At 34.1% G+C, this 27,446-nt stretch overlaps 2 protein-coding genes and 1 pseudogene across 2 annotated transcripts; 1 reads left to right on the forward strand and 2 right to left on the reverse strand.

The window, feature by feature from the left end:
• Positions 1–668: 668 nt before the first annotated feature.
• On the reverse strand, positions 669–1,579 carry LOC127721617 (uncharacterized). Its single transcript, XM_052228401.1, has one exon. The coding sequence runs from the start codon at positions 1,548–1,550 to the stop codon at positions 789–791; it is 762 nt and encodes a 253-aa protein (XP_052084361.1). The 5' UTR covers positions 1,551–1,579; the 3' UTR covers positions 669–788.
• Positions 1,580–3,085: 1,506 nt separating this feature from the next.
• LOC127722369 (uncharacterized) lies at positions 3,086–4,426 on the forward strand. Its single transcript, XM_052229251.1, has 2 exons — positions 3,086–4,111; positions 4,411–4,426. The coding sequence occupies exons 1-2, from the start codon at positions 3,120–3,122 to the stop codon at positions 4,424–4,426; spliced, it is 1,008 nt and encodes a 335-aa protein (XP_052085211.1). The 5' UTR covers positions 3,086–3,119.
• A 21,783-nt stretch (positions 4,427–26,209) lies between these two features.
• LOC127722370 (uncharacterized) lies at positions 26,210–27,088 on the reverse strand (annotated as a pseudogene).
• Between the last annotated feature and the right edge of the window lie 358 nt (positions 27,089–27,446).

Consider the following 27,446-nt stretch of genomic DNA (forward strand, 5'->3'; position numbering starts at 1 on the left):
ACACGATTACCCTATTTCTTTTAAACTTTTTTCTAGTAGGTCTCTGAACACTATAAGTATCTATTTTGGCTAAAATTCTTTTAACGCTGCCGCGACCTATGTCGAACTTCCCCTCTTTTTGAATTATTTTATAAAGTTTATCAGGACCGGCAAATGCTGCAGGATGACTGGGATCAGTCCATATTTTTCTGATGTAATCTTCTTTTTGTTTTTTACTCATTTTCATTAGCCCATTCAAGAGTCACCAACATAATAAATGTTATACCAATGAATCACGTATTAAATATGTTTTTATACCTTTCATGTTAATACTCGTTTTATGATTTGATCTTTTTTTTAAATCTGGAATGAGAATGTCTCATATACCTCTGATGTAATCTTCTTTTTGTTTTTTTTTACTCATTTTCATTAGCCCATTCAAGAGTCACCAACGTAATAAATGTTATACCAATGAATCACGTATTAAATATGTTTTTATACCTTTCATGTTAATACTCGTTTTATGATTTGATCTTTTTTTTTAAATCTGGAATGGGAATGTCTCACATACCAAAGTGCTACCTCCAATCGGAGCAAGAATCTTTCCCTTAGGAAGTAGCGATACATTTTGTTCATAATAAACCCTTAAACGGTGCATACCTTTTGTGTGTTATATACTTTGTAACAAAAAAAAAAGGGATGACTCCAGAAGGAGAGAATAAAAAAAAAAAAAAAAAACACATAACGCCTGATGAATCGATGTATAATTTAATAATATATATAATATACGGTTCTTTTCTTTACACAACTCAGTTAGCAATTTCAGGATTCCCCTCTTGGTTGTCTAGAAGTGGTGGTAGTGGTAAAGTGTCGTTTTCAGCTTCTGGGACGGGATGGTCTTCATCAGTTTCCGGGAAGGGATTACATTCTTTACAGGCCAAAATACCCATTTCGTTGTCGTGGGTAGACTCACAGATGACACCACTATTCAATTCTGGTACGAAATCTATCATCAAATCCATTACATAACAGAGACGTTCCCATTTAAATTTATTCAAGGCTACACCGCGTTTTGTAGCGACTGCTTTAGGTGCATCTTGAGGCCTCCAAAAATGTCTAATTTCTACAGTAGGGAATTCTGGATTTATTGTAATGTATACACCACCTCCTAGATGAATCAAATCTTCTTCTTCAAGTTTGCCATCAAGTCCGTTTTTAAACTTTAGGTCGATCTCATCCTTCTTAGATTTTAACATCAGCCATCTGGAGAGCGTAAGACTCCCACCTTGTTTAGTTGGAAATTTCTTAGATCCTTTTGTCATGTATTTGCGAATGTGGATGTAAATACAGCCTTTATAGTCGTTGGCAACGACATAGCAGTCTCCCTCGAGATGTAACATACATCTTCCTTCGTAGCTTTTTTCAATATCTTCACTACCGTCTTCTTCTTCATTTTGCTCCGAATCTGTCAAATATCTAAGTAACTGTGTCTGTTCAGTTTTTATTAATGTCAACCTCAATTGATTTAATGATATACGCTGAATGAAAATCTGTAACAGCTCCTTTACCATTATAGACTTTGAATCATATTTTAGCAGCTTGTTTGCATCATCCTCGGAAATCATTCTCTGTTCCTTTAGATACCGAATAATCGGGACGGGTTTCATTTGTGTCGTTAAAACGTCTTCAGCTTTTCCTATTACACGTTCGGCTTTGATATTTTCAAAATGATCACTTCGTGCTGTATCTTCATGGTCGTGTTTCCCGCAAACATTGACAAAACCACCTCTGGAATCGTTGTAAACAAATGAATCGTGCGAATAGTATTCGGAATAGCAACCGCATCTGTATTCGGTACGTTCTCTATCGAATCCCATCATGTTATACCGTGAGTATGAAAATACTGTCATGAAACAAAATATTTATACGTTATTTTTACTTTTTCAACATGACCAATCGCGAACGAGTAGGTGATGAAATACCTCTGCTAAAAGGCATGGCAAATCGATCTGGGTGCTTAAATTCTTAAATGGTTTGTCATCATGACGCAGCAGAAAAAAATAGGGTCTATAAATTATATGCATTGATTTTTTTTTTTAAATTATTGATATTAAACATGATCTTTTTAGTTTGTTTGTTTGTTACAGAAAAAAATAAGGGAAATGAGCCAGAAATATCCAAGTTTGTCGGATTTCGTAAGTACCATTGCCTCCTTACCGGAACTCCGCCAATGGGCAGAAGAAAACTATCTAACGAGCCATCCTGTCATACAACAGCGAATAACATATTTCATAACAAATATTTTACAGAACTTTACGGATGCAAACAGTTTAATCGTTTGGGCAATAGAAAATCTACTTTTGACGAACCAATTAGTGATAGACAGACTCACATATCTACAAACATGTAAACATTGCGGTATAAAAATCGATCTCCCATCCAAATTACGGGAACATCAGACAGTACACGAATCGGTAAATAATCAAATAGTCAGTTATCCTCCACAAACAAGTAGGCAGAACCCCAACATCTCTATACTGAAAGCTTCTCGCACACCAGAGGTGCAAACAAAGCAGACCAACCATTTGGGTGAGTCCAGTCAAAAGGGGTATGGGGCAACGGATGAATCGTTACTGTACATCTTTGAAAAAACAGGGGAAAAAATATTTTCTAACAATTTGGCGAGAGAAACGACGTACAAAATCAAATTCAACGATCAATGGAAAGGGAAAAAGATTAGAGATATTTTGAAAGAAGTACGCGAAATGTTTGACGACGTTCTTAACAGAGCTCGAGGTAACAACGAGAGCGACCTCGGAAGAGTCATCGTAACTCACCCCGATCTCAACAATGCCATCGTTGTACCATTGGACAAATGGTCCAACATCGACTCTAACAGAGTTATGACAGCTGTGGAAAATGTCTTAAATAGCGAAGAAAATTTACCTTTGGATACGCAGATGAAGGTCGTTGTTGGACGCATAGCCATACCAAGCGGTAGCGGGCGTACACTACCGATCATCAGATTAAGTGGTCCGAATAGCTCTATAGCTCTGAAAAGATCCATGCTTCGGATATCCAACGACGACCATTTGTGTTTGGCCACTGCCGTGGGAAGGTGTTTTCTAAAACTGTGCGAAATGGTACACGGAGACAAATGGAAGGACGTAACCAAGAACGATCCCCCCTATATGAACACGTTCATGAAGGTCATAAAACATGGGATGACAACGAAGAGCTACTACAAGCATGTTGGTGGTGGGAAGAAGTCCTACGGAAAAACAATGGCATTGACCTTGTGTAAAGAGGCCAACCTTTCAATCAATAAACCATTAACGATCAGAGACATCGACGCTCTAGAAGAGTTGCTTGAGGTCAATATTTTGGTTTTGTCTGCCAAACTTGGTAACAAGTTCTGTCGAGTCGCAAATAACCCAGACCGTAAAAATATTTACCTGTACCTTACCGAAAATTCCACCAAAGATGGAGGATGGCATTTCGACGGAATAGGTAGCATTAATGGATTTTTTGGATTCGGGTACTTCTGTGCTTCTTGTTTAATACCTTACAAAAACAAAGGGAGACACTCTTGCATAAATACGTGCGACGTATGTGGTAGTCAAAATTGCAAGTCAAGTGCAGACCAAAAGCAGAGCGTTTATTGCAATCGAACATGTCGCAATCAAGATTGTTACATTAGCCATCGCGAGAGGAAAGACACCAGAGGAAGGGACACAGAGAAGTCCATGTGCGAGAGATTTTATCAGTGTAGAACCTGCAAAAAAGTCCTCTGCAGACAAAAAAGAAGTCCGGAGGATCACAAGTGCGGTGAATGGAAATGCAAAAATTGTTTCGAATACCAATTCGGAAACCATTTGTGTTTTCAACGCCGGCAAAAAAATAGAGAGTCGACCACAGACGAACCTAGAAAATATTTTTTTTTCGATTTTGAAACTACGCAAAACGAATTGATGGTTTGCACAGATGGCTACGCACCAAGAGTACCTTGTGGAAGACAATTTCCTATGAGAAATGAAATATGTGCACGTTCTGAGGCGGGTGAACCCAAAGCATCGTGTTCGGATGGATATGTACCAAGAGGCGGTGAAGTGAAATGTAATCTGGAGACAAGGTGTGATAAATGTCGTCTTTGCGTGAAATGCGATCAATCGTGGTGTGGACTAACGGAACACAAGGTAAACTTTGCCGTGCTGCAGTCTTCATGTGTCAAATGCCAGAACGAAGAATTGACCAAAGACTCGAAGTGTAACTCTTGTGGTAGCCGTTGCGACACATGTAGCGTCCTCCGAAAGAAATTAATACCGTTACCATGCGAGAACCGTTGTGGGTTTAGACAACGGGTATTTAGAGGGAACGACGTACCACAACAGTTTTGTTCTCATATCATGACTCCCTGTTATAAAAATACAGTGTTGATGGCACATAATGCCAAGGGATTCGATAACTATCCCATACTTAACTGTCTCCTGGACAAACACGGCGTCAAACCGAACAAAATTATTTTTGACGGTTCCAAAATCAACTACATGCACGTTTCTAAAGGACTGGATCTGACCTTCCTAGATTCGCTTAATTTCATTCAAATGAAACTCTCCAAAATACCAGAATGTTTTGGTTTGAGAGAGGTGACGAAAGGTTATTTTCCGCATTTGTTTAACACACAGGAAAATCAATCGTATCGAGGTCCGTATCCCGAAGTAAGTTATTACGGAATCGAAAACATGTCTGGGAAGGATGTCCAGAAATTCCGGGAATGGTATGCGTCTAAGCAAAATGCTATTTTTGACTTTCAATCGGAAATGTACGACTACTGTGTCTCCGACGTAGATATTTTACGACGTGGTTGCATGAAATTTCGTCAGTTAATGATGGAGGTCACGTCGGAGAGAAAATTAAACGCAAATGGTGAAATGGTAACTCATAAGGAAGGTATAGACCCCTTTGATTACGTTACGATAGCCTCTGCGTGTCAAGCAATTTACCGGGAATTGTTTTTGGACGAGGAATATGAAACTCGCCTTATAGACAGACGAAACAATGAGACTGTAAGGTGTCAAACGAAATTTGATGAAAACAACGTTGTACATTTCAAAATACCTGAAGGTGATTGGGTGACTAAAGATACGATAGATTCTGACAGATATGGTAAACCGATGACTGTCTTCCTCAAAACCCCTCTTGCGTTGGTCCCTTCGCAAGGTTACGTATCGAGAGACAATTTTAGCAAGATATCAATTCAATGGTTAGAATGGACCATGGAATCCGCCAGACGAAAAGATGGTCAACCGACGATTCATATACAACATGCTCTAAATGGAAGTGGAGAACATAGAGTACAGGGTACGAATTACAGATTGGACGGATATGAAGAACGAGGTACAAGAAGGATAGCATACGAATTTCACGGTGAGTTTGTTTGTTTGTTTGTGTGTGTGTGTTTGTTTGTTTTGTGAGGGTGTGTGTGTGTGTGTTTTTGGATGTGTTGAAAGCGGCGCGCGCGCGCGCCCGCGGTCTTTTTTTTTTAATGAGTCGCGGGAAGTTTTTTTTTTTTTTTTAATTTTTTATTTATTTATTTCACAAGGATGTCGTTTCCATGGTTGTCCGTCCTGTTTTCCACACGAAAGAACACGTACCACCGATCCTCTCACCAAACACTCTCTCAACGAACTATACTACCTTACCAAAAACAAAGAAACGGAATTAAAGCGTCGAGGGTACGAATACGTCAGTGTCTGGGAACATGAGTTTATGGAACAACTGGAGCAAGATGAGGAAATTAGAGCTTATGTGTCTTCTATCGAGGTAACTGATCGCCTTGACCCGAGAGACAGTTTTTTCGGTGGAAGAACAAATGCCATAAGATTGTACCATGAAACCACGGAACCTGGGGAGACGATTGAATATTACGATTTTACGAGGTAAAATACTAATCAGGCTTATAATTTTTTTACTACACCCGCGTTTCGTCTATATATATATATATATATATATAAGACTCCATAAGTGACGCTAGAAGCGGAAATAATTGAAAAGACCAAAAAAAAAAAAAGGCAAAGTTGAAGAGCCATTGTGGACCAAAAAAAAAATTCCAAAAAGGTTGTGTGCCAAATATGGCTACAGTAATCTGTGTCTGAAGGTAGAAAAATCCTTAGTATTTTCAATAATTTATAGTTTTCAATCAAACAGTAAATTTATTTAAAAAAAAAATATGACAATAGCATTGATATTTCATGTCAACGTGTTGACTACTCGACTGGAGGTAAACTATTAACTCAAATTCACACCCCCTTTATCTTTAAAAGAGTTTTTAAGTTGGTAAATAAAAGAAAGAAAAAAAAAAAAAGAAAAGAAAATAATAACCTATATGTCTGTAACCCTATCTCCTTTTTTCTTTTTCTTACAGTTTGTATCCTAGCGTTAATAAATATGCAAAATATCCTATCGGACATCCAACCATTGTCACGTCCAATTTCTCCGATCTCTCACATTATTTCGGTATCGCAAAGGTGAAAGTTCTTCCACCGAGACGTCTGTACCATCCTGTTTTACCGTACTTATCGAACGGAAAATTAAAGTTTCCTTTATGTAAACAATGTGCAGATACAGAAAATCAGCGTAGTTGTATATGTACAGATTCAAACAGATCTATGATAGGAACTTGGTGTACACCGGAGTTAGAATTGGCTCGTTCAAAAGGGTATCGAATACTCAAAATTTATGAAATATATGATTTCGCAGAAACCAAAATCTACGACAGACAAACAGGGAAAGGTGGTCTTTTTGACGGGTATGTTAATTTGTTTTTGAAATTAAAACAGGAAGCTTCTGGATTTCCCTCAGAGTGTGAAACGGAACAACAAAAGATGGATTACATAGCAGACTATGCCCAAAAGGAAGGAATTCTCTTGGATTACGATCAAATAAGAAAAAAATCCAGGTCTTCGTAGCCTCGCCAAAATTTGTTTGAATAGTTTTTGGGGAAAGTTTGGACAACGGTTAAACATGAAACAGACCACATTTTTTACCGAAAATGAAGCCGAAAAATTCTTTCAGTTACTTTCAGATCCAAAAAAGGACGTAAGGGACTTTCACATCATCAATGAAAATACCGTACAGACGGAACATTTCGATTACCCGTCTTTCATACCTATAGACTACAAAACCAACGTGTTTATTGCCTCTTTTACCACTTGTTGGGCTAGAATTAGTCTCTATAAAGTACTCGAGAAGACGGACGAGAACACTCTTTACGTGGATACTGATTCCGCCATATTTGTAGATAGAAACAAACAAATCACAAATTGGGTGAACTGACCAACGAAATTTCGACTGAAGACGGGTATATTACTCATTTCGTATCCGGTGGCCCTAAAAATTACGCCTACAGGATGGTATCAGGAAAGGAAAAGTGTAAAGTAAGAGGATTTTCTCTCCAAACTAAAGCGAATGAAGAGCTTATCAATTTTTCGGCGATTAGAGATATTGTAGTTGACAAAAACAGAAATTCGATCCTAACCACTAATCCCCGAAAAATTTCTAGACTTGGTTGCAAACGAAAATTGTATAACAGACCAGAGCAAAAAGAATACAAAATGGTGTACACCAAGAGACGGCTCTTGAATGACTTTAGTACTTTACCGTTTGGTTATTGTAGCAAATAAATAAAATACTTGTCAATTTCTATTGTTTTATTATTACTATTTTACACAGATACAAAAAAAAAAATAGAGTCAATTCGGTATCCATTTTACGTTTTTCTTTCTCCGTCTCGCATTTTTTATTTTAGGTGAGGGATGTTTGAGAACTCCAGGCGTGCCTGCATAATTATCATCATTTTTTTCAACAAATAAGCCGTTTCCAATTTGTGATGAAACATCTACTGGAGGGTCAGATGAATATTTCATGTCCTCTTGATTGTCTTCATTAGCTGAAGGTTGCGATGCCAATAATTCTTCGTATTTTCTCTTTGCTAATAATATCAGTTCTTTAGCCATTATGATCGTGCTACAGAAATTCCAAAACAGGTCGTATTAAGAGTGGAATTATTTTTTGGTATCGGATCAGAATTTTCTTCTTCTTTTGACTACTCACCGACTTTGATCCCAGTCTGAAAACGATCGATTTAAACGGTTTTAAAGTGTTCACGTATTTCGTTTTGTTTGGAAACACTCCTTTATAAATGTTCAGAGCTATCTCAGAAAAAACTTCTATTTCTGCTTTACTAAGGTGTGATAGGACAGTCACTCTTTGCTTTTTGTTTGTCTTGTACAGAAACTTCAATAACACTGAGTTGGATCTCATACGACCGCTCATGTTTGTCAGCAAAAACAGAATTAAAAGTCAAGATGGGTTGGTGTCTATTTTATACTGGTCTGTAAACCACACAAGTATCGTTGGGGAAAATTCCCGTGCGTAACATAAACTTTTCTCTGTCCTCTCTTTGATTCGACAGGTCGACAAAAAGGTAGTTAAATCTTTCCCGAGTTGCCCTCCTATAAGAATCATTAAAATATTTTGTCATGCCAGGAAGTATCTGAGAGGCAAATGTTGTCAATTGACGCATATCTCGTGGATTACGAAACAAGACAAAATTAGCACAGTTCAGGGATATACTTTTCGAAAACTTCCCTGGCGGATACAAAGATTGAGAAATCAGCACCACTGATGCCTTTTTGTGGTGACTGGTTACAGAAAACAAATGCAATTGGTCGGAGGATTGCACAATTTTAGATACTAAATCATCGAGTATAATTAAAGCATGTTTCGTATTTAGGGTAAACTCGTCTATTTCCTGTTTGTCTGGTAGTCCTTCTTGAAAAGTTAAATTTGGAATATTCTGCATGTCGTCGAACAATGTCTGATATTCGGAATAAGCATACAAGATTCTATCTGGTGTTTCCGTAAACATTTTTGAAGCATTCTCGATGAGTTTTTTGGTGAACATCGATTTTCTAGATTGCGTCGGACCGGCAATATACAGTGTTGTCGGGGAAGAAAAGGGGAGAAGCGTCTTTTCGTCACTCATAGCGATATCAGTCTGATCTATAGTTATATGATTATTTCCTATATATATATATATATACATACATAAAAGTATATAGTACATGAAAATTCCACCAGGTTCTCTTTTATCATTGTCCTATTCTTGCTCTTGCGTTGCTTATAGATTTGTCAATATGTGGTATCAACCTTTTTAAATATTCATATTGATTTGTGTTCAGAAAGAGTCCTTTGATTGTAGGTCTATCATTAAGATACATTCGGACATCAACTCTTATGTCTGCTTGATAGGTACATATTGTGACATAGTAATGTCCTGGTAATTGAAATTGTTTCATGTAAGTACACAAACTAAAATTTTGTTGTTGGTCCAAAGAGTCAGTAGTGAATAATGGAATACAATCAGTTCTGTTTTGAGAAGTGTCACAAGCATAAATATGATGGGTCATTGCCAAAGTAGCACTCATTATAGATAAAAGTACCAAAATTCCTGTCATTTTCAAAATGTCGAAATGAATGTCATAGTTCCTAAACAAAGAACTAATACTAGATCTCATGCTCGAGTGTGAGTATGCCATAGGAATGGCCAAACTGTCAGTTTCCTCTTCAACATTTTTTTCCATTTTGATGTGTCCTGAACAAAACCCTAATTCACTATGATAAAAAAAAAAATGTTACTAATGTTTTTATTAAGGACACAAGTAATGACATCACGTGTATTAATGTGGTATTTTTGTTGTCTATGTTTTCAAAAAAAAAAGGTCTAAAGTGAACAACAGTCTAGTTTGTACCTAAAGCCTGTTTATATGGGTGGACTGACTGATTAATATTTATATTTCCCTATCATATCTTCTTTGTGCTTTACTAAGGTGTAATAAGAGTCACTCTTTTTTCTTTCATTAATGTTGAATTTTGATCTCATACGCCCACTCATGTTTGTCAGCAAGAAAAAAAAATAATAGAATTTAAAGTCAATATGTTGGAGTTTATTTCAAACTGGTTAGTTAAAAAAAAAAAAAAAAAAATCTAACAAAGGACATTGCAAGACACATTGGTTTTGTCATGATATTGTACATGCAAAGATGTACCATCATAAAAGTGTAAATGCTCATTGTTAGGCCTCATGGTGACTGTAATAGAATTACAATAAAGACATTGTTTCAGTGTTTTGTTTTTTTCCTGTATTTATTGTGTATTTTGTCTCATGTACATTTACTCCCTTCATATCTCATACAAAAAAAAATCTAAACCTTTTTTACCACAAATTAAGACCCTCCTCCCCTGACATCAACAGCTGCTTAGTGAATATAAAAGTTGACAATAAAACAAACCTATTTAGAATTTGTAGTCTAAACCTTCATGAATATAAAAATTGACAACAAAACAACCTATTTGGAATTGTAGGCTAAACCTTCATGGACATAAAAATTGACAACAAAACAACCTATTTGGAATTGTAGTCTAAACATTCATGAAAATAAAAATTGACAACAAAACAGCCTATTTGGAATGTGTAGTCTAAACCTTCATGAATATAAAAAATGACAATAAAACAACTTATTTGGAATTTGTAGTATGAAATGCAGTAGTTTCAACATAAACTGTATAAAATTTGAATATATATATATATATAAACATCATAAATCTTTTTAAAGGGAGGTATTTCAGCTTTTCTATAACAACACTTCACATTTGGATTTTTGTCAAAAAATACATCAGGAAGTTGAATAAAATTTGATAAAAACATAATAATATCATAATTTTTTAAAGGAGGTATTTTAAATTAAACAATTTCATAGGTATAAAACCAATCTAAAAAAATGCAGGAATTAAAAACTACTTCTAAATAATTGTATATGAACACATGTGCACAGTTAAAAAATATATATACTAATATTGGATAGATTGAGATTCTTTATATGTAAAACAAACAAAATATTTATAAAAATTTACTGGAATATAGATTTAAACACATCTTTATTATCTCTTATTATTTTGTAATAATGGTGTTTTTCCAAATTTTACATTTACCAATTCCAGAGTAGTAGTATTTCTGATTTTTTGTTGTTGCTATTTTTCTTTCTTGAACAAACTGATACACTACAAAATATTAAGACAATTATGGTCTTTTTTTTATCCAAAGACATGAAAAAATTAATTCAATAGTTATGATTTTTTTTTTCTGACTTTGATTCAAAATGTCCAAGTAATTTTTTTTACAAATTAATTTCCTCAAACATGATCTTTTTTTTTGTTTTGGTTCTTGTTCTACTGGCAATGGGAGATATTGACATCAATTCAATTGGTGATGCAGAAGGTTCAGGTGATTCCTCTTGGTCATTGATATGAAATGCTGGAGGTGGTGATGGTAGTGTATCATGTTTTGGGCTTGATGACTGTGGTGGCGTGTAGATGCTACGATTGAATGGTTCAGGCGTGCTAATATTTCCCTGTGCTGATGGTGTTTGGGATGATTCTATACTTAAATATGAGGACTGCATGGTCTAGCTATAAAGATGTGAATTTGTGGTAGAATTAAGGCTTCTAAGTAGTGGAAAGTATTGGTTCTGTTGTTTTCGCAGTTGAAGAATAAGTTTCATTAAGGCAGCTACAGTGAAAACACTGAAAACTACAGCCCAAATCCACAATCCTATAAAAAAAAATTAATTATTATAGTTAAATCAGAATAGATTGATATGATTCAATTTACATCATTATCATACTGATAAAGGATATCTGTTATCCAAAATATTCATAGATATTTATATTTAATGTTTCCTTTTTTTATATTTATATATATTGGTGTTGTTTTGTACACTTTTTTTTTGGGGCATTTATATAAATATTTGCTCAATGAAACACCTTTTAGATCAAGTTACTTTTCAAATTATAGAGGTGAACTCTGAAAAAAAAAGGTACAGGAAAGATAAAGTTTATAATGTGACACTGTCCTTAAAATCTTTGAAATATTGGCCAATGGACATTACAAACTTGGCTCACTTCAACAATGTATTTCATAAATCAAACAAAAATCTTGATCTACATCTATTTTTTACACAACAAAATTTAATGTACAAAAAAAGGTAATACAATTTTTTTTTTTTTGTACCTGTAATGGTAGAATTTATATCTGTTGTTGTTACTGTCATGGATATTGTCTGTGTTGTGACTGTTGCTTCTCCTATGGTGATAGTTGATGTTGTTACTCCTGTTGTTATTGGTGTCTTTTCTGTTGTAGCTTCTGTCTTTTGAGGTACTGCACCTGTTGTCAGTGTGGTAAGTTACAGATTTATTTTGGTTGTAACTGTTGCATTATTGGGAACTGTAAAATAAACACAAGATTTCATTCATATTTTTGTAAATGTTGTATTTTGAAGGAATACTTTATGATGTATTGACAGTTTTTTCTTTCTTTTTTTCTATTAACACAATATCCTTGATACTTTCCAATTCTGTTTCACACACACTATTACTGATTGAAATTTACATTTATCATTAACTGTAATTACAGCTATTAGAATGTGTATATGCAGAATCAACCACAATCATGAAATAGTTTGCATCTACATTTTCTGTAAGTAGGACAAAAAGCGGGACAAGAAATTATATAATGGATGACAAAATTAACGTAACTGTATTTGAAATAAACATATGTTATATTACATGTAAGATTTAAAAACATTATTATAATCAGAGGAGTGTTAGATAATATATTGGTATAGTTTCTATAAAAACTTACAACAAAGAAAACTTGAACATGTCCAGGAACAAGATGCATCGTTCCTATTTTGGACCCGTGGGGGTTTCTTGGATATATACGTAACATTACAGTTACACGATCCAGTCATTTTGACAAGGTATATGTTGTCATCTTCAATGAGTAAACATATTCCTTCTTCACATAGACACTCTGTCGTGATTCCAAATTTTGTACATGGCAAACAAGCATCTGTGTACATCAAAAAATACAAAGTAAAAACAATCACCGCTAAAAACGTCTTCATATTTTCTGCAAATGGCCGCTCATGCGTACCTGTGGAACGATAATCTTTCGACCCTGGCCTATTCGCCACATATAAATTAGATTGTTCGATCCTATTGTATTGGAATCCTATGAAGATAAGATAAGATAATCTCTTATTTCAGACACAAATGGTCCATGTATTTTCAATAAATTCGTTAAACAATTACTATTAAAATGAGAACAATTTCATAAAAACTTAATTACTTATTGAATAATAATTGTTTTTGTTAAAAATTGTGTCGTTGCACTTTTAAATTGTTGTCTTGAAATGGTAACATATTGCTTTTGTACCCTGAAGACTAAAACAATGATTGTTTTAATTAATCTCATGTAAAATTAATACCATATTTCATTTATGAAATTTATCTGACTAAAACTTCACAAAAATTGATTAATAATGGATGCCTTAAGGATTTTAAAATTAAAAATACGTTTACAAGCTGACATTGGAATTTATCCTTAAACTATACAACATATAATATTAATTTAGACAGTTGTTTAAAAACAGGACATTTTTATATATAAATATATAGATATATTGCTAATGGTGGTACTCTATATTTAATCTTGATAACCTACAAAAGGATAGAATGGAAACCAAACCTAGCATCACTAAAATGTAAGTTTTATAGTTTTATGTTTCACATATATTGTCACAAGTTAAATTAATATATAAGCAATAAGGAGATGCAATAAGTTCTTGTGTATAGAAATATATATAGATTACTATTAAATCCAACATTTCCTGTATAAATAGTTTTACTTCACAAGTACTTTCATGTTTTTTTTAAAACAATCTTCAGGTGAAACTATACAACGTAACTATGTAACGGTAGGTATGTAACGTCATAGTTGTTGTTGAGTATATTAAGGGAGATAAATCGAATTACACTTAATCTATATATAGAAGTACGGAACGTCATTATCACACAATAGAAAATGCATACTTTGTATTCAGTCGTGATTTTAATTTTGAAATAAAAAAACTTCTCCTTTACTTCCCGTGTAATATATATATAATATTCATGATTCCTCTAATGTCAGCACCCCCAAGGGTGACTGGGGAATAGAAGTATGGTCACCATTGGTCTTCCTCCGACCGGCAGTAAAACCCGTGCTAAAGTGGGGCGTCCGTTTGGCTGTGCGGGATGTACAAATTTGCAGCCACGTCCGGTCAGAATGGGGACGTTAAATCCGATGCCTCGTGTAAAGAGAGTGCCATGCTCTTTGCACGTTAAGAACCCTTCCAACAACTCTTTGAGGGGTCCGTAGGTGACCTGTTGCAAGGCTAAATTTCTGTCCCTATCCAATATACCCTAATTTCCCGTGGCAGTCTAAATTTCTCCGACCTTAATCCCTTAATCTATTACAGAACCTACCTATTGTATTTATTGTGAACTTGTTCTCGTCCTGAATATGCATGAAATATTTGCCACTGGACGTTAAGCAACCAACAATCAATCAATCAATCTAATGTCAGCAAAATAATGATAAATATGCAAACTTGTGGTGGCAACTTTTTGTTCTTCCCTCGCCGGGATTATATAGGATTGATTTATATTTAATATTTAGATACACTGCTCCACCTCCACTTGCTCCATCCGTGGAGATCAAGACGGAAACATACCCACATATCCAACAAATGTAAGTTTATTCTTTTTTTTTATGTTTTACAATATTGTTGGATTAATTTATCAAATTAATGAGATATGGTATGATTGCTGATGGATTGGGCATCATTGGGCATTACAGCAGTTACAAACCACAAAATAATCATATACACCTACATAAATTGTATATATTAAAGGAGATAAATCGTATTACACTTAGTCTATATATAGAAGTACGGAACGTCATTATCACACAATAGAAAATGCATACTTTGTATTCAGTCGTGATTTTAATATACTCATATATACATATATATACATACAAGTCTAAATTGAAAACAACGTTCAAACCTATGATTGGGTTGGATAAAAACCGCAATTTTTATACGTGTAGCAAAACAATTAAATTTCATGTTAGAGGGGTCTAAATACAGCACAAACAATATTTTCCAAAAGATATATGATGTTATGTTCTTCCCTCGCTGGGATTATATATTTATTTATATTTATTATTTAAATACACTGCTCCACCTCCACTTGCTCCATCCGTGGAGATTAGGACGAAACAACACCCTCATACCCAACAAATGTAAGTTTGTTTTTTTTTTTTTTTTATGTTTTACAATATTGTTGGATTAATTTATCGAATTAAAAATTTCAGAGAGAGAGAGAGAGAGCGAGAGAGAGAGAGAGAGGTGATTGTCATTGTCATGTTTTATATACCTTTTAACATAAATATTAAAATTAATTTTTCAGATCAAATGAACAAGATGAGATTACTTATTTGGAAAAGGTGGACAGAATAACCAATAAAAAGATAATGAACTTGCAACTGAAAATGAACCACCACAACATCATATTTAAAAGAACTAAAAAAAAATTGGAAAAAGAAATTAAAGATGGTGATAAGATAGAAAATCGCCTGTTGTACCTTAAAGTACAAAAAATGTTTAGTAATTGAACATATCAATAAATTAAGAATAATATTGTATTTAGTCATTTATTTTATAAAGATTGCAATCATCATTGATTCATGATTTTGTCGCCTACACAGTGTTTAATCATTGTCAGTGTTAAAATTAATCACCTGTTTCACAAGCGAAAAAAAATCTGTCATTAGGTGTTATAAAAGGATGAGTCAGCATTAAAATGTATGGGTGCTATAAAAATGTATGGCATTATGACGTCATGATAGGTTTGACGTCATGATAGGTTAGAAGTGGGTGTCATAAGTTGTCATAATGGGTTTTTTAATTCATATAATTTATTTATGACCCCTATATTATATCATTTTATGTCATATTATGTCATATTATGTCATTTGAGATTATGTAAGATGATATAACTTGGGGGTCTTAATTTTATTTTGGGGGGTCCAAGAACCCCCTATAGTAGTGGTGCATTACTTTTTATTGACTTTTCAAAAGCTTTTGATTCATTAGAATGGAGCTTTATGTATGAAGCCCTTATAAAATTTGGTCTCCCAAACTCATTCATTAAATGGGTTAAAACATTATATAAGACTATTAAAGGCTGTAAGCTTAATAACGGTTGGATTTCAGAAACTTATAATGTATATCGTGGGATACGACAAGGGTGTCCATGCAGCTCTCTAATTTTCACTAAAGCAGTAGAAATTCTTGCATGCAGAATAAGGCAAAGTACTGGTATTAAGGGATTTCAAATCAAATTAGACTCTAAAACACATAGTTTGAAAATCTCTCAACTTGCAGTTGACACTACTCTTTTTTTAAAATGCAAGCAGGTAATAAGCTACGCTTTAACCTTGATTGAAATATTTGGAAAACTCTCAGGTCTTAAACTTAACCGATCTAAAACAGAGGGCATATGGCTAGGCAAACTAAAAAGTTGCAAAGATAAATACGAAAATATAGACTTGAATAAAGAACGTATTAAAAGCCTAGGGCTATACTTTGGACTTAACAAAGATGAATGTGACAGATTAAATACAGAAAGAAATTTAAAAAAATCTCAAGATGCAATCAATTAGTGGAACGAACAGAAGAAATCTCACAATGATAGGTAGAATAACAGTAATTAAATCTCTTATACTACCAAATTTAACTTTCTTGGCATCAGTTACTACTATATCCAAAGAATTTTTGAATGAATTTAAAAAACTAATTTACAACTTCATTTGGGGTAATAAAAAAGAAAAAGTTAAACGGATAACTTTATGTAAAGATTACTTGGAAGGAGGCCTTAAAATGATTAATATTGACAATTTCCTATCAGCTATACAATTATCCTGGGTCAAACGATTAACATCAAAACACTTTGCAAACTGGAAAGTCATTCCCCTTTTCTTTTTTAATACATTTGGAGAAAACTGTTCTTTATTCAACATGAATCCAGGTAGCATAAACGCAATTCCAAACCTTAGTAAATCACTCCCTCTTTTCTACTGAGAAATAGTTAAAAGTTGGTTTAAAATTAAAAATATCTCAAACATAAATAACAGTACAACTTTTGTTAATATAAGACAACAGTACATTTGGGCCAATAAACATATAAAATATCAAAACAAATGCTTAATATTTTCACATTAGATCATTTGGCGATTGTATATCCCAAATCTATGTACTAGAGATATTCTTGAAGTTAATTGTCCAATTAATTTAGGTCAAAAGATAAGGTTTCCCCAAGGGTGACTGGGGAATAGAAGTATGGTCACCATTGGTCTTCCTCCGACCGGCAGTAAAACCCTTGCTAAAGTGGGGCGTCCGTTTGGCTGTGCGGGATGTACAAATTTGCAGCCACGTCCGGGCAGAATTGGGACGTTAAATCCGATGCCTCGTGTAAAGAGAGTGCCACGCTCTTTGCACGTAAAGAACCCTTGCAACAACTCTTTGAGGGGTCCGTAGGTGACCTGTTGCAAGGCTAAATTTCTGTCCCTATCCAATATACCCTCATTTCCCGTGGCAGTCTAAATTTCTCCAACCATCATCCCGGAAGGCCTCTATTACAAGACCTACCTATTGTATTTATTGTTAATTTGTTCTCGTCCTGAACATGCATGAAATATTTGCCACTGGACGTTAAGCAACCAACAACAACAACAATCAAAGATAAGGTAGTCACTCAAACCCTTGTAAGGAAGTGCGTGGTATATATCATTTAATAATTCCATTCAATTGGATTTTTTTTAAATTTTTAGTAATTATATGTAAATATAATTCAAAAGGATTCAGGAAGTTAGTCAATGCGTCGTATATTATGCTAGTAATAATGAAATATATGGATGGCTACTTTATCTACCCGTTTACCCCCAAATAATGCTAATTACACAACAAGTTCTGATGATGACGAGGCCCAAGATTCGTCTTTAAAATGTTTGAAATATTTTAGTCAAAACACAAGTGTGGAAACCTGTGGACCGGGACAAGAATTTGTAGAATCTTCCAGTTTCCCTGACATTAACATTACTCAAGATATATCAGATGACTCTGATACAAGAGTATCATTGAACCAAAATGAGGATGGTATAAATGAAGAATGGAATTGGGATATGATTGATCAACACGTTGAAATAACAGATTCAGAAGGTGAAGGTGACGGTTCAACTATTTTAACTGATCTGTCAGAGTGGGCGACTGAAAATCTTATTAAACAAAATGCTCTTGACAAGTTGCTCAAGATTTTAATTAAGAATGGACACACAAATCTTCCTTCCACTGCAAGGACTTTGTTACAAACAAAAAGACATATTGACACACAAGTTGTATCAGATATGGAATACTATAATTTTGGTTTGGAGAAAGGACTAAAAACAAATCTGGAAAAGTATCCATGTGAGTTAATTAGCCAGGTTAACAGGGTAGAAATAAGTTTAAATATTGATGGTTTGCCATTATTTAAAAGTTAAAAAAAATAGCACTTTGGCCAGTCTTGTGTGGTATAAATTTGAAACCAATGAAAGTTTTTGCAGTTACATTAACAGTGGGAACTTCCAAACCTCACAGCTTAGACTTTTTGAATGAAGTAATTAATGAATTAGATATACTGCTACAAAGAGGAATAATGTTAAACGAAAAACATATCAACATAGGTTTAAAATGCATTGTTTGTGATGCTCCAGCAAAGGCAATGATTAAAGGAGTTAAACTTTACAGTGGTTATTGCGGGTGTGATAGATGTGGACAGAGAGGTGTATGGAAAGGCAGGATGACTTATCCAGCAATAGAAAACTTACCATATAGAACAGACTTATTTTTTCGTAACCAAATTTAGCCAGAACATCACCGTACCGGATCCCCGTTCTGTGATCTTCCAATAGATATGATAAAATCATTTCCTATTGACTACATGCATCAGGCTTGTCTTGGTGTTATGAAAAGATTACTATGAATTTGGATGCGTGGTAAAAAGAAGGAGACTAAAATATCATTTGGTCATAATGAAGAAATCAGTACACGACTTGTCCAATTGTCTAAATTCCTTCCAAAAAAAATTGCAAGGAAACCAAGAGGCTTGGATGCAATTGACTATTGGAAGGCCACAGAATACAGGCAGTTCTTACTTTACACTGGTAAGCTGTGGTTAATAGGTGTACTAAAGAAAGAGCTATATGAACATTTCTTGAGTTTTTCAGTTGCCTTGACTATACTCGTAATTCCAGTTTTAGTTGAAAATTATGTAGAGTATGCGAAGGAATTATTGGTGTATTTCGTAGCACAGGCTCAAATTTTATATGGAGAAGAGATACTAGTCTACAATGTTCACAGCTTGGTGCATTTGGCTGATGATGCAAAGGAATATGGCTGGTTAGATAACTGTGCAGCATTTTCCTTTGAAAATCATATGCAACACTTAAAAAAAATGATAAGATCTGGAAAAAATCCGCTATCCCAAATTGTTAAAAGAATTAGTGAGCTAGATAATTTACGATCGAAAAAAGGTTTGAAACAGTCATTTCCAACATTTGCAACAAGAAACCAAATAATGCTTTTGTTTTGAACAATCACACTTGTTGTGAAGTTGTTGGTGCCAGACAGGAATCTGAGATAACTGGAGATAAATCAATTTTGTGTCGTGTGTATTCAAGAGGAGAAGCTATTTTTAATATTCCTTGTGACTCGAGAATTGTTGGAGGATACAAATTCCAAAAACGTTATTCCCAGATGAAAATGCTTGATGTTAGACTGCTTAATCGTCAAGCAAAGATGTTGAAATGAATGTCACCTTTTTAGCAATTCTGCATGACTTTTAGAGGTAAGTTAAGCTTAACAAAAATTTGTAACTTGAATGAGTTGAATCTGATGTAAATGTATTTGAAAAACTAACATTGTTGCACAAAACATTCTGCATGTAATTTAAGGGAACATATATAATAATGAGTATTCAAAAGTAGGATAAAGAATGGAAGTTAAGGGAATGTGTCAAAGAGACAACAACCAATTGAAAACATATTTTTCCTTAATAGACCTAACTAGTAATTTTTTGTTTGGGGCCCTTTATAGCTTGCTGTTCGGTGTGAGCCAAGGCTCCGTGTTGAAGGCCGTACCTTGACCTATAATGGTTTACTTTTATAAATTGTAACTTGGATGGAGAGTTGTCTCATTGGCACTCATACCACATCTTCCTATATCTACTAAATCAACATCATGCAGCATACTTTTAATATTACATTAGAGTTCTTAAGCATATGAAAACCAGTTGCATTTCATGTGATTGATTTTTCCAGTATCAATTTGTATGCTTCACATGTAAATCAAATAAAAATACACATGTGCCATATCCAAATTTCGGGGTTCAGACCCCGACAACAGGTTTCATCTGAGATGAAATTTTATTTTTAAAATGTACAATGTACATGTATTGACAAAATGAATATTTAGTTGAACACTACATTGTAGCTCACATTTACATTTTTGTACATTCTATTTGTTGTCTAGGATAATGAAAATGAACTTTAATTATTCAGGAGTATTTCTAATTGGTGATTAAACCAAGTTAAAATTATTTTCTTCATTTCAGATGTTAAAGCAGTATGTAATTGTAGGTTTTTCGGATAATTCAGTGGCAGTGGCACACAAAAAGTGGCTATGAGAAACAAAGGAAGGGGTAAGAACTGACACAATACATTATTTAAGCTAGTTAAAGCACTGACTGCTATCCACCCAAAACCAATTGATGTAAATTTAGGCAAATATAAATCTACTACTTTGCGAAAGGGACTCACATTTACAAAATATAAAACAAAAACAAAAACAGTTGCCTGAATTAGGTAGGAACATATTTTTGATACCGGTAATTAAAATATAAACAATTTAACATATGTAGATTGAAACAAACACATCATCGTCACAAGCATAAAATGATAAAATTTCTAATTCATCGATAAATAAAACATTTGTAGGAAAACACGGAATATAATTATTTGTGTAGGGGCCAATATTTTAAGAGAGCAAACAGCAAACAAACATTTTTATTTCCCGCCGAAATTTTTCTATATGCATTAACATATAACTTTTTAGAAATATTGAGTGTTAAGATGTTATTATCATTGTTGATATTTTTTTTAAAGGAACCTGCATGTTACTGGCCCTTTAACAACCAGAGTGCCAGAGCAAGAAAAGGGGAAGTATCTGACGAGGAAAGGTGGATGATTTATTCTGTCCGTATATTTACCTCTACAGGTAAAGAAATTTTATCTTATTAAGAAGTTAAAAACACAACAATGGTTAGACTATAAGAGCTGAACCCCTTTATTTTGAGCATACAAGCTAAATGAAACTGTTTTATAATGTAAATTAATGAAAGCTATTGTTATGTCAGAACCGTGCCACTTGAAAGTGGTTTGGGTGCCTTAGATTTTATATTGAACTTTAAAAATATAAATTTATTGATTGCTTTGAAAATTAAATAACACATCTTTAGCCAAAACTAGAAAACCGATTGGCCTTTACTTTTTATAACACACGTAACTATACATTGTATACAAGTTTGTTTTATGTATTAACAAAATTATAACTAAAATTTGAATTTGCAGATTCATTTGAAATGGCTGTAATGAAGTCACTACTATAGGGGGTTCTTGGACCCCCCAAAAACAAATTAAGACCCCCAAGTTATATCATCTTACATAATCTCAAATGACATAATATGACATAATATGATATAATATAGGGGTCATAAATTGAAGATGGGGGTCAAAATGTAACCCATCATGATGTCATGACGCCATACATTTTATAGCACCCATACATTAATGCTGACTCATCCTAACGACGCCTAACCCATCATGATGTCATGACGTCATTCATTTTATAGCACCCATACATTTATGCTGACTCATCCTAATCTTTATCACCCATGTTCCTATCATGAAGTCATGACATCATATATTTTATAGCACCCATATATTAATGCTGACTCATCTTTTTATAGCACCCTTTGACGTCATACATGAGTTAAAAAAAACTTGTGTCACCTAACTCGATGTCTAATTGTTACATGCCAATAACCCCCATTGACGTCATGTATTATATGATGACTCATCATAACGCTGTAATCGTGTCATCTAACCGCTGGCTAATTGTAACATGTGTAATACACAATATAAATTCAAGCCCCCCTACATATAACCCTCAGGTTAATTTTAACATTTGGAACTGCAGTATAAATTGGACTCCCACAACATTAATTCAAGCAATGACGACGAAAACTAGATATTAATAGGTAAGTAATGAGAAATATTATGCATGCTGTCTTCAACAGGGAGAAAAAATAAGAATATATGTATATATGTATTTATTTAAAGCTGTTTAAAATATGATTTGACAAAGTCATCGTTGACATAAAAATTTTCCGAAAAAAACATATGATATACATTATTGATAGAAATGTTAAAACAAATTCTCATTATTCCAAAAAAAACAACATAAAGTCCACAAATATCAGACGAATTAGATTGAACTTGTTTCCGAATAAAAATACACCCGTCGTTGTTACTGTTGTTTTCAATAAATCTCACAAGGTCTTTACTGTAGGTTCCAGGGTCTTTTCCAAGACTATCAAAATATTCTGATGTTGATGTATTATAGAAAATAACGCATATCCAGTGTTTTCCTGGATTGGGAAATGGATCCGTATTAATGATATATAGTTGTGGAAAATGTTTAATGATTGCAACGGGGAGTACATTTACCGCTGTAATGTTAATCACTGTTTCATTTAAACCTTTATATGTTCTTAGTAGCTTTGACAACTGTTCTGTATTCATGGTTCCACTATCTTGATGTCTCTTGTCTCGTCACAAGTTAAAATTGCTTGGGATTGATAATAGCACAGACAATTTATAATCTCTGATGTAGCCGCTCCGAATCTGATTTCTAAGCGTGCATTACCGTGTTTCACTAAATTCAGATAATCTTCCTGAAAATCACATGGATCTAAAGAGAACACAATGAATGTGTATCCTTTACCAAAGTCTGCTAATGATATGTTCAATCCCATGTCTTTAAGCCATTTATCACTGATTTCGAAAAGTCTGACGTATGCTGCTGCGTAATTTCTGTTTACTCCAAAATCCAAACTCAATGGAGACCCATAAACCTCCACGCCATTCACTTTCATAGTAACGTTAGTCATGTTGAAATGTTGAAAATTAAACGGATTAGCAGTATAATCACCATTTGCAGCTTTTTGTGAAACTAGCCCAATTACTACTTTTGATGGAAGAGCTTTCGGAAACATTGCATCCCAAAAAAAATCAGTTGACCCCTTAGGAATTACATTTTGTATAACGTGACTTCTAGTGATCATGTATTGGGCTGGTGATTTTTGTATTTCGTTTCGATGGTTCATTATAACTCCCGGGTCCAATTTGACTCTAGCGGTTCTATAAAACACATCCAAAATTTTGACTTTGTAACTTGGCGAAATTTCTTCAGACATGAGTAGAAAGGGAACATTTGATCTGAAAAGTTTCATGTAGATATCGACACCACTTATTAGATATTTATCCAGTTGAAGTGCATCTTCCAATAAATTCCCTTCTAACTCGAATACTCTTGAATCTTGTGTAAATTGTATTCTGTTAACTATACCGGAATTGAGACTCACAGAGTCCATAGGGTCATCGTCTTTCATGAAGAGTTGGCTTTGAAGTTGTGAATTCTGTTCATCGTTTCCAGAAGAAAGTATCGTCTTGAAATAGGCTTTCCAAGGATAATTGTTGGAATTTATTGATATAAGCTTATTGTTCATGTAAATATCAATGTGTGAAAACATACTCTGCAACGGCAAATTAATGATACCTGTTTTTTCATTATCTACTAGCTTAGTTCCATCTGATTTTAAAATTTGCATTTTGACATATAGACGACTTTTTCTTAAATCTATATAATCATTTCCAGCTCCAGAAACAACTATTTCTATGGGGGTAGAATCATTGATTAAATTCGAAATAGGTCGTTCCTCCGTGTATGTTACTTTTTCAACAGCTACTTGATTAGGAGGAGATGCAAAAATAGATAATTCCTGAGGTTGTCCAATATCCTTATTATCCCCGCTCAAAAAAGACATGATTACTTCTTTTTCTTTTTGATTTTCCACACACTATCAGAATAATCGTTTCTGATTTTTTCCTTTTGAAAGTTTTTTTCTTTTTCGGTTTAGATGTTGACTGCTTGTTCGATTTTTTTCTACTGACTATTTTATGTTTCCTTGACCGTTTTATATGTTTCTGTATCTTAACATGTGGTTTAGCCGTTTCTGTTTTCATTTGTGAAAATGCTCTCTCTTCTGCAGCAGCAACTGGTGACACCATAGTAGTAGGGCCCTGCATCGGCTCAGTCTCCTCCACAGCATTTACGTTAACAGGAATCATGTAGGAACCCCTATATCTGCCATGTAAACCACGCCCTGTCTGATTTATTCTTTTACTGTTTTTGTATTTGTATGGATTAAAATTTCTGTTTACCATATTTTTATAAAATTTCTCCCACATACTAGGATCTGTTACATATGTCAAACTGTTCATCTTAAAGGACAAAAGGAAACTTTTTAAAATGAAGTGTCAGTGTAACCGGCCGTTTGAGAAATGAAGCAAATACTCCTTTATCATCTGTTATATATACATGGATATGTTCCATGGAGCCTGATCGAACAGGGATGTAATAAGGATTGTAAAATATCATATTGCGTTGATTTCTTCTCTCAAATTGTATTCTTCTAAGTAATGGTTGCTCGTTGTTTCCTATAAAACTTTGTTGACACATATCCGAAAAAATAAATAATGATTTGTGTAATTCAACTTGTTCTGTAGAAGTAAACTCCGTTAGTGCCACAACCCAATATCCATCTAACTGTATTGTTCTATTCAATTTGACTCTGAAATTAAAAGTTTGATTATCGGAAAATTAGTCAATCCCGTCTGCTGAAGAGACCACAACTCTCAGACTCATCTTGAATACACAATGACCGAATAACGAATGAAACTGTCTATTTGAATTCTTTTACTTCATCCTTGGATACCCACGAGTTAAATTTAGAAGGCCATCCCAACCATTTAACTAAAACTTGGTCCTTCCCCGCTATCTTTCTTTTCTTGATAATTTTTTCGATTTTATATAGTTCAGTATCAGATTTTTCTATTTTCTGAAGTTCATTTCGGTAAAATGTTCCTTTAATTCTATCACCTAAGGCATCAAATAAAACATAAATGTCAAGATTATCTCTTTTAAATCTTTTTGAAATCATAAAATATTCCAATGTCCAATTTTCCTGATATCCTTTCTCGAATACTCTTTTTAATTGAGAAACTCTGACGTGATCACCCAAATTAAATTTATAGAAAGGTCGTTTCTTCTTTTGTCATTTTTATTGGTTTTTGGTTTTTTTGCTCTGTCGTTTTCATTGGTTTTTGATTTTTGTGCCTTGCTAGGTATTGGACGTACCGAATTTCATCCTCGTTTTTTTTCGTCACCGAAGTTGGTGTTGCACCTCCTAACGACTGATGTGGAGTATTATTATAACTAGTTACGAGATCCTGAAGTACATCTATATATTTGTACGTTTGGTTTTCCATGAAATAGGAATATATACGATTTTTTAACGTTCTGATAACTCTTTCCGCATAGTTACTCTTTATCTGAGAGTTATGGGTGTAAAAAACATGAATCCCTGTTTTCTTCAAATTTTGTTTTACACTCGCTTTGAACTCTCCTCCCTGATCGAAACGAATAGTTGATGGTCTTCTGTTACTTTGATTAAAAATAGACTTTAATGCCGTTGCAACTGTAGTACTTTTTTTTATCCTTTAACGGTCTGACTATTAGATACCTGGAAAATATATCTATCAGTATCAGTAAAAATTTGTATTTATTGTATTTCGATACATTTTCCATGGATGCGAGGTCACCGTCCCATTGCGCATCGATAGCAGACACGATTACCCTATTTCGTTTTATGATATGATCTTTTTTTTTTTAAATCTGGAATGGGAATGTCTCACATACCAAAGTGCTACCTCCAATCGGAGCAAGAATCGTTCCCTTAGGAAGTAGCGATACATTTTGTTCATAATAAACCAAAAAAACTCCAGAAGGAGAGAATAAAAATTAAAAAAAAACAACACATAACGCCTGATGAATCGATGTATAATTTAATAATATATATAATATACGGTTCTTTTCTTTACACAACTCAGTTAGCAATTTCAGGATTCCCCTCTTGGTTGTCTAGAAGTGGTGGTAGTGGTAAAGTGTCGTTTTCAGCTTCTGGGACGGGATGGTCTTCATCAGTTTCTGGGAAGGGATTACATTCTTTACAGGCCAAAATACCCATTTCGTTGTCGTGGGTAAACTCACAGATGACACCACTATTCAATTCTGGTAGGAAATCTATCATCAAATCCATTACATAACAGAGACGTTCCCATTTAAATTTATTCAAGCTACACCGCGTTTTGTAGCGACTGTTTTAGGTGCATCTTGAGGCCTCCAAAAATGTCTAATATCTACAGTAGGGAATTCTGGATTTATTGTAATGTATACACCACCTCCTAGATGAATCAAATCTTCTTCTTTAAGTTTGCCATCAAGTCCGTTTTTAAACGTTAGGTCGATCTCATCCTTCTTAGATTTTAACATCAGCCATCTGGAGAGCGTAAGACTCGCACCTTGTTTAGTTGGAAATTTCTTAGATCCTTTTGTCATGTATTTGCGAATGTGGATGTAAATACAGCCTTTATAGTCGTTGCCAACGACATAGCAGTCTCCCTCGAGATGTAACATACATCTTCCTTCGTAGCTTTTTTCAATATCTTCACTACCGTCTTCTTCTTCATTTTGCTCCGAATCTGTCAAATATCTAAGTAACTGTGTCTGTTCAGTTTTTATTAATGTCAACCTCAATTGATTTAATGATATACGCTGAATGAAAATCTGTAACAGCTCCTTTACCATTATAGACTTTGAATCATATTTTAGCAGCCTGTTTGCAATATCCTCGGAAATCATTCTCTGTTCCTTTAGATACCGAATAATCGGGACGGGTTTCATTTGTGTCGTTAAAACGTCTTCAGCTTTTCCTATTACACGTTCGGCTTTGATATTTTCAAAATGATCACTTCGTGCTGTATCTTCATGGTCGTGTTTCCCGCAAACATTGACAAAACCACCTCTGGAATCGTTGTAAAAAAAGGAATCGTGCGAATAGTATTCGGAATAGCAACCGCATCTGTATTTGGTACGTTCTCTATCGAATCCCATCATGTTATACCGTGAGTATGAAAATACTGTTATGAAACAAAATATTTATACGTTATTTTTACTTTTTCAACATGA

Source organism: Mytilus californianus, unplaced genomic scaffold (assembly GCF_021869535.1).
Source record: "Mytilus californianus isolate M0D057914Y unplaced genomic scaffold, xbMytCali1.0.p SCAF_12, whole genome shotgun sequence".
Lineage (NCBI taxonomy): Eukaryota > Metazoa > Mollusca > Bivalvia > Mytilida > Mytilidae > Mytilus > Mytilus californianus.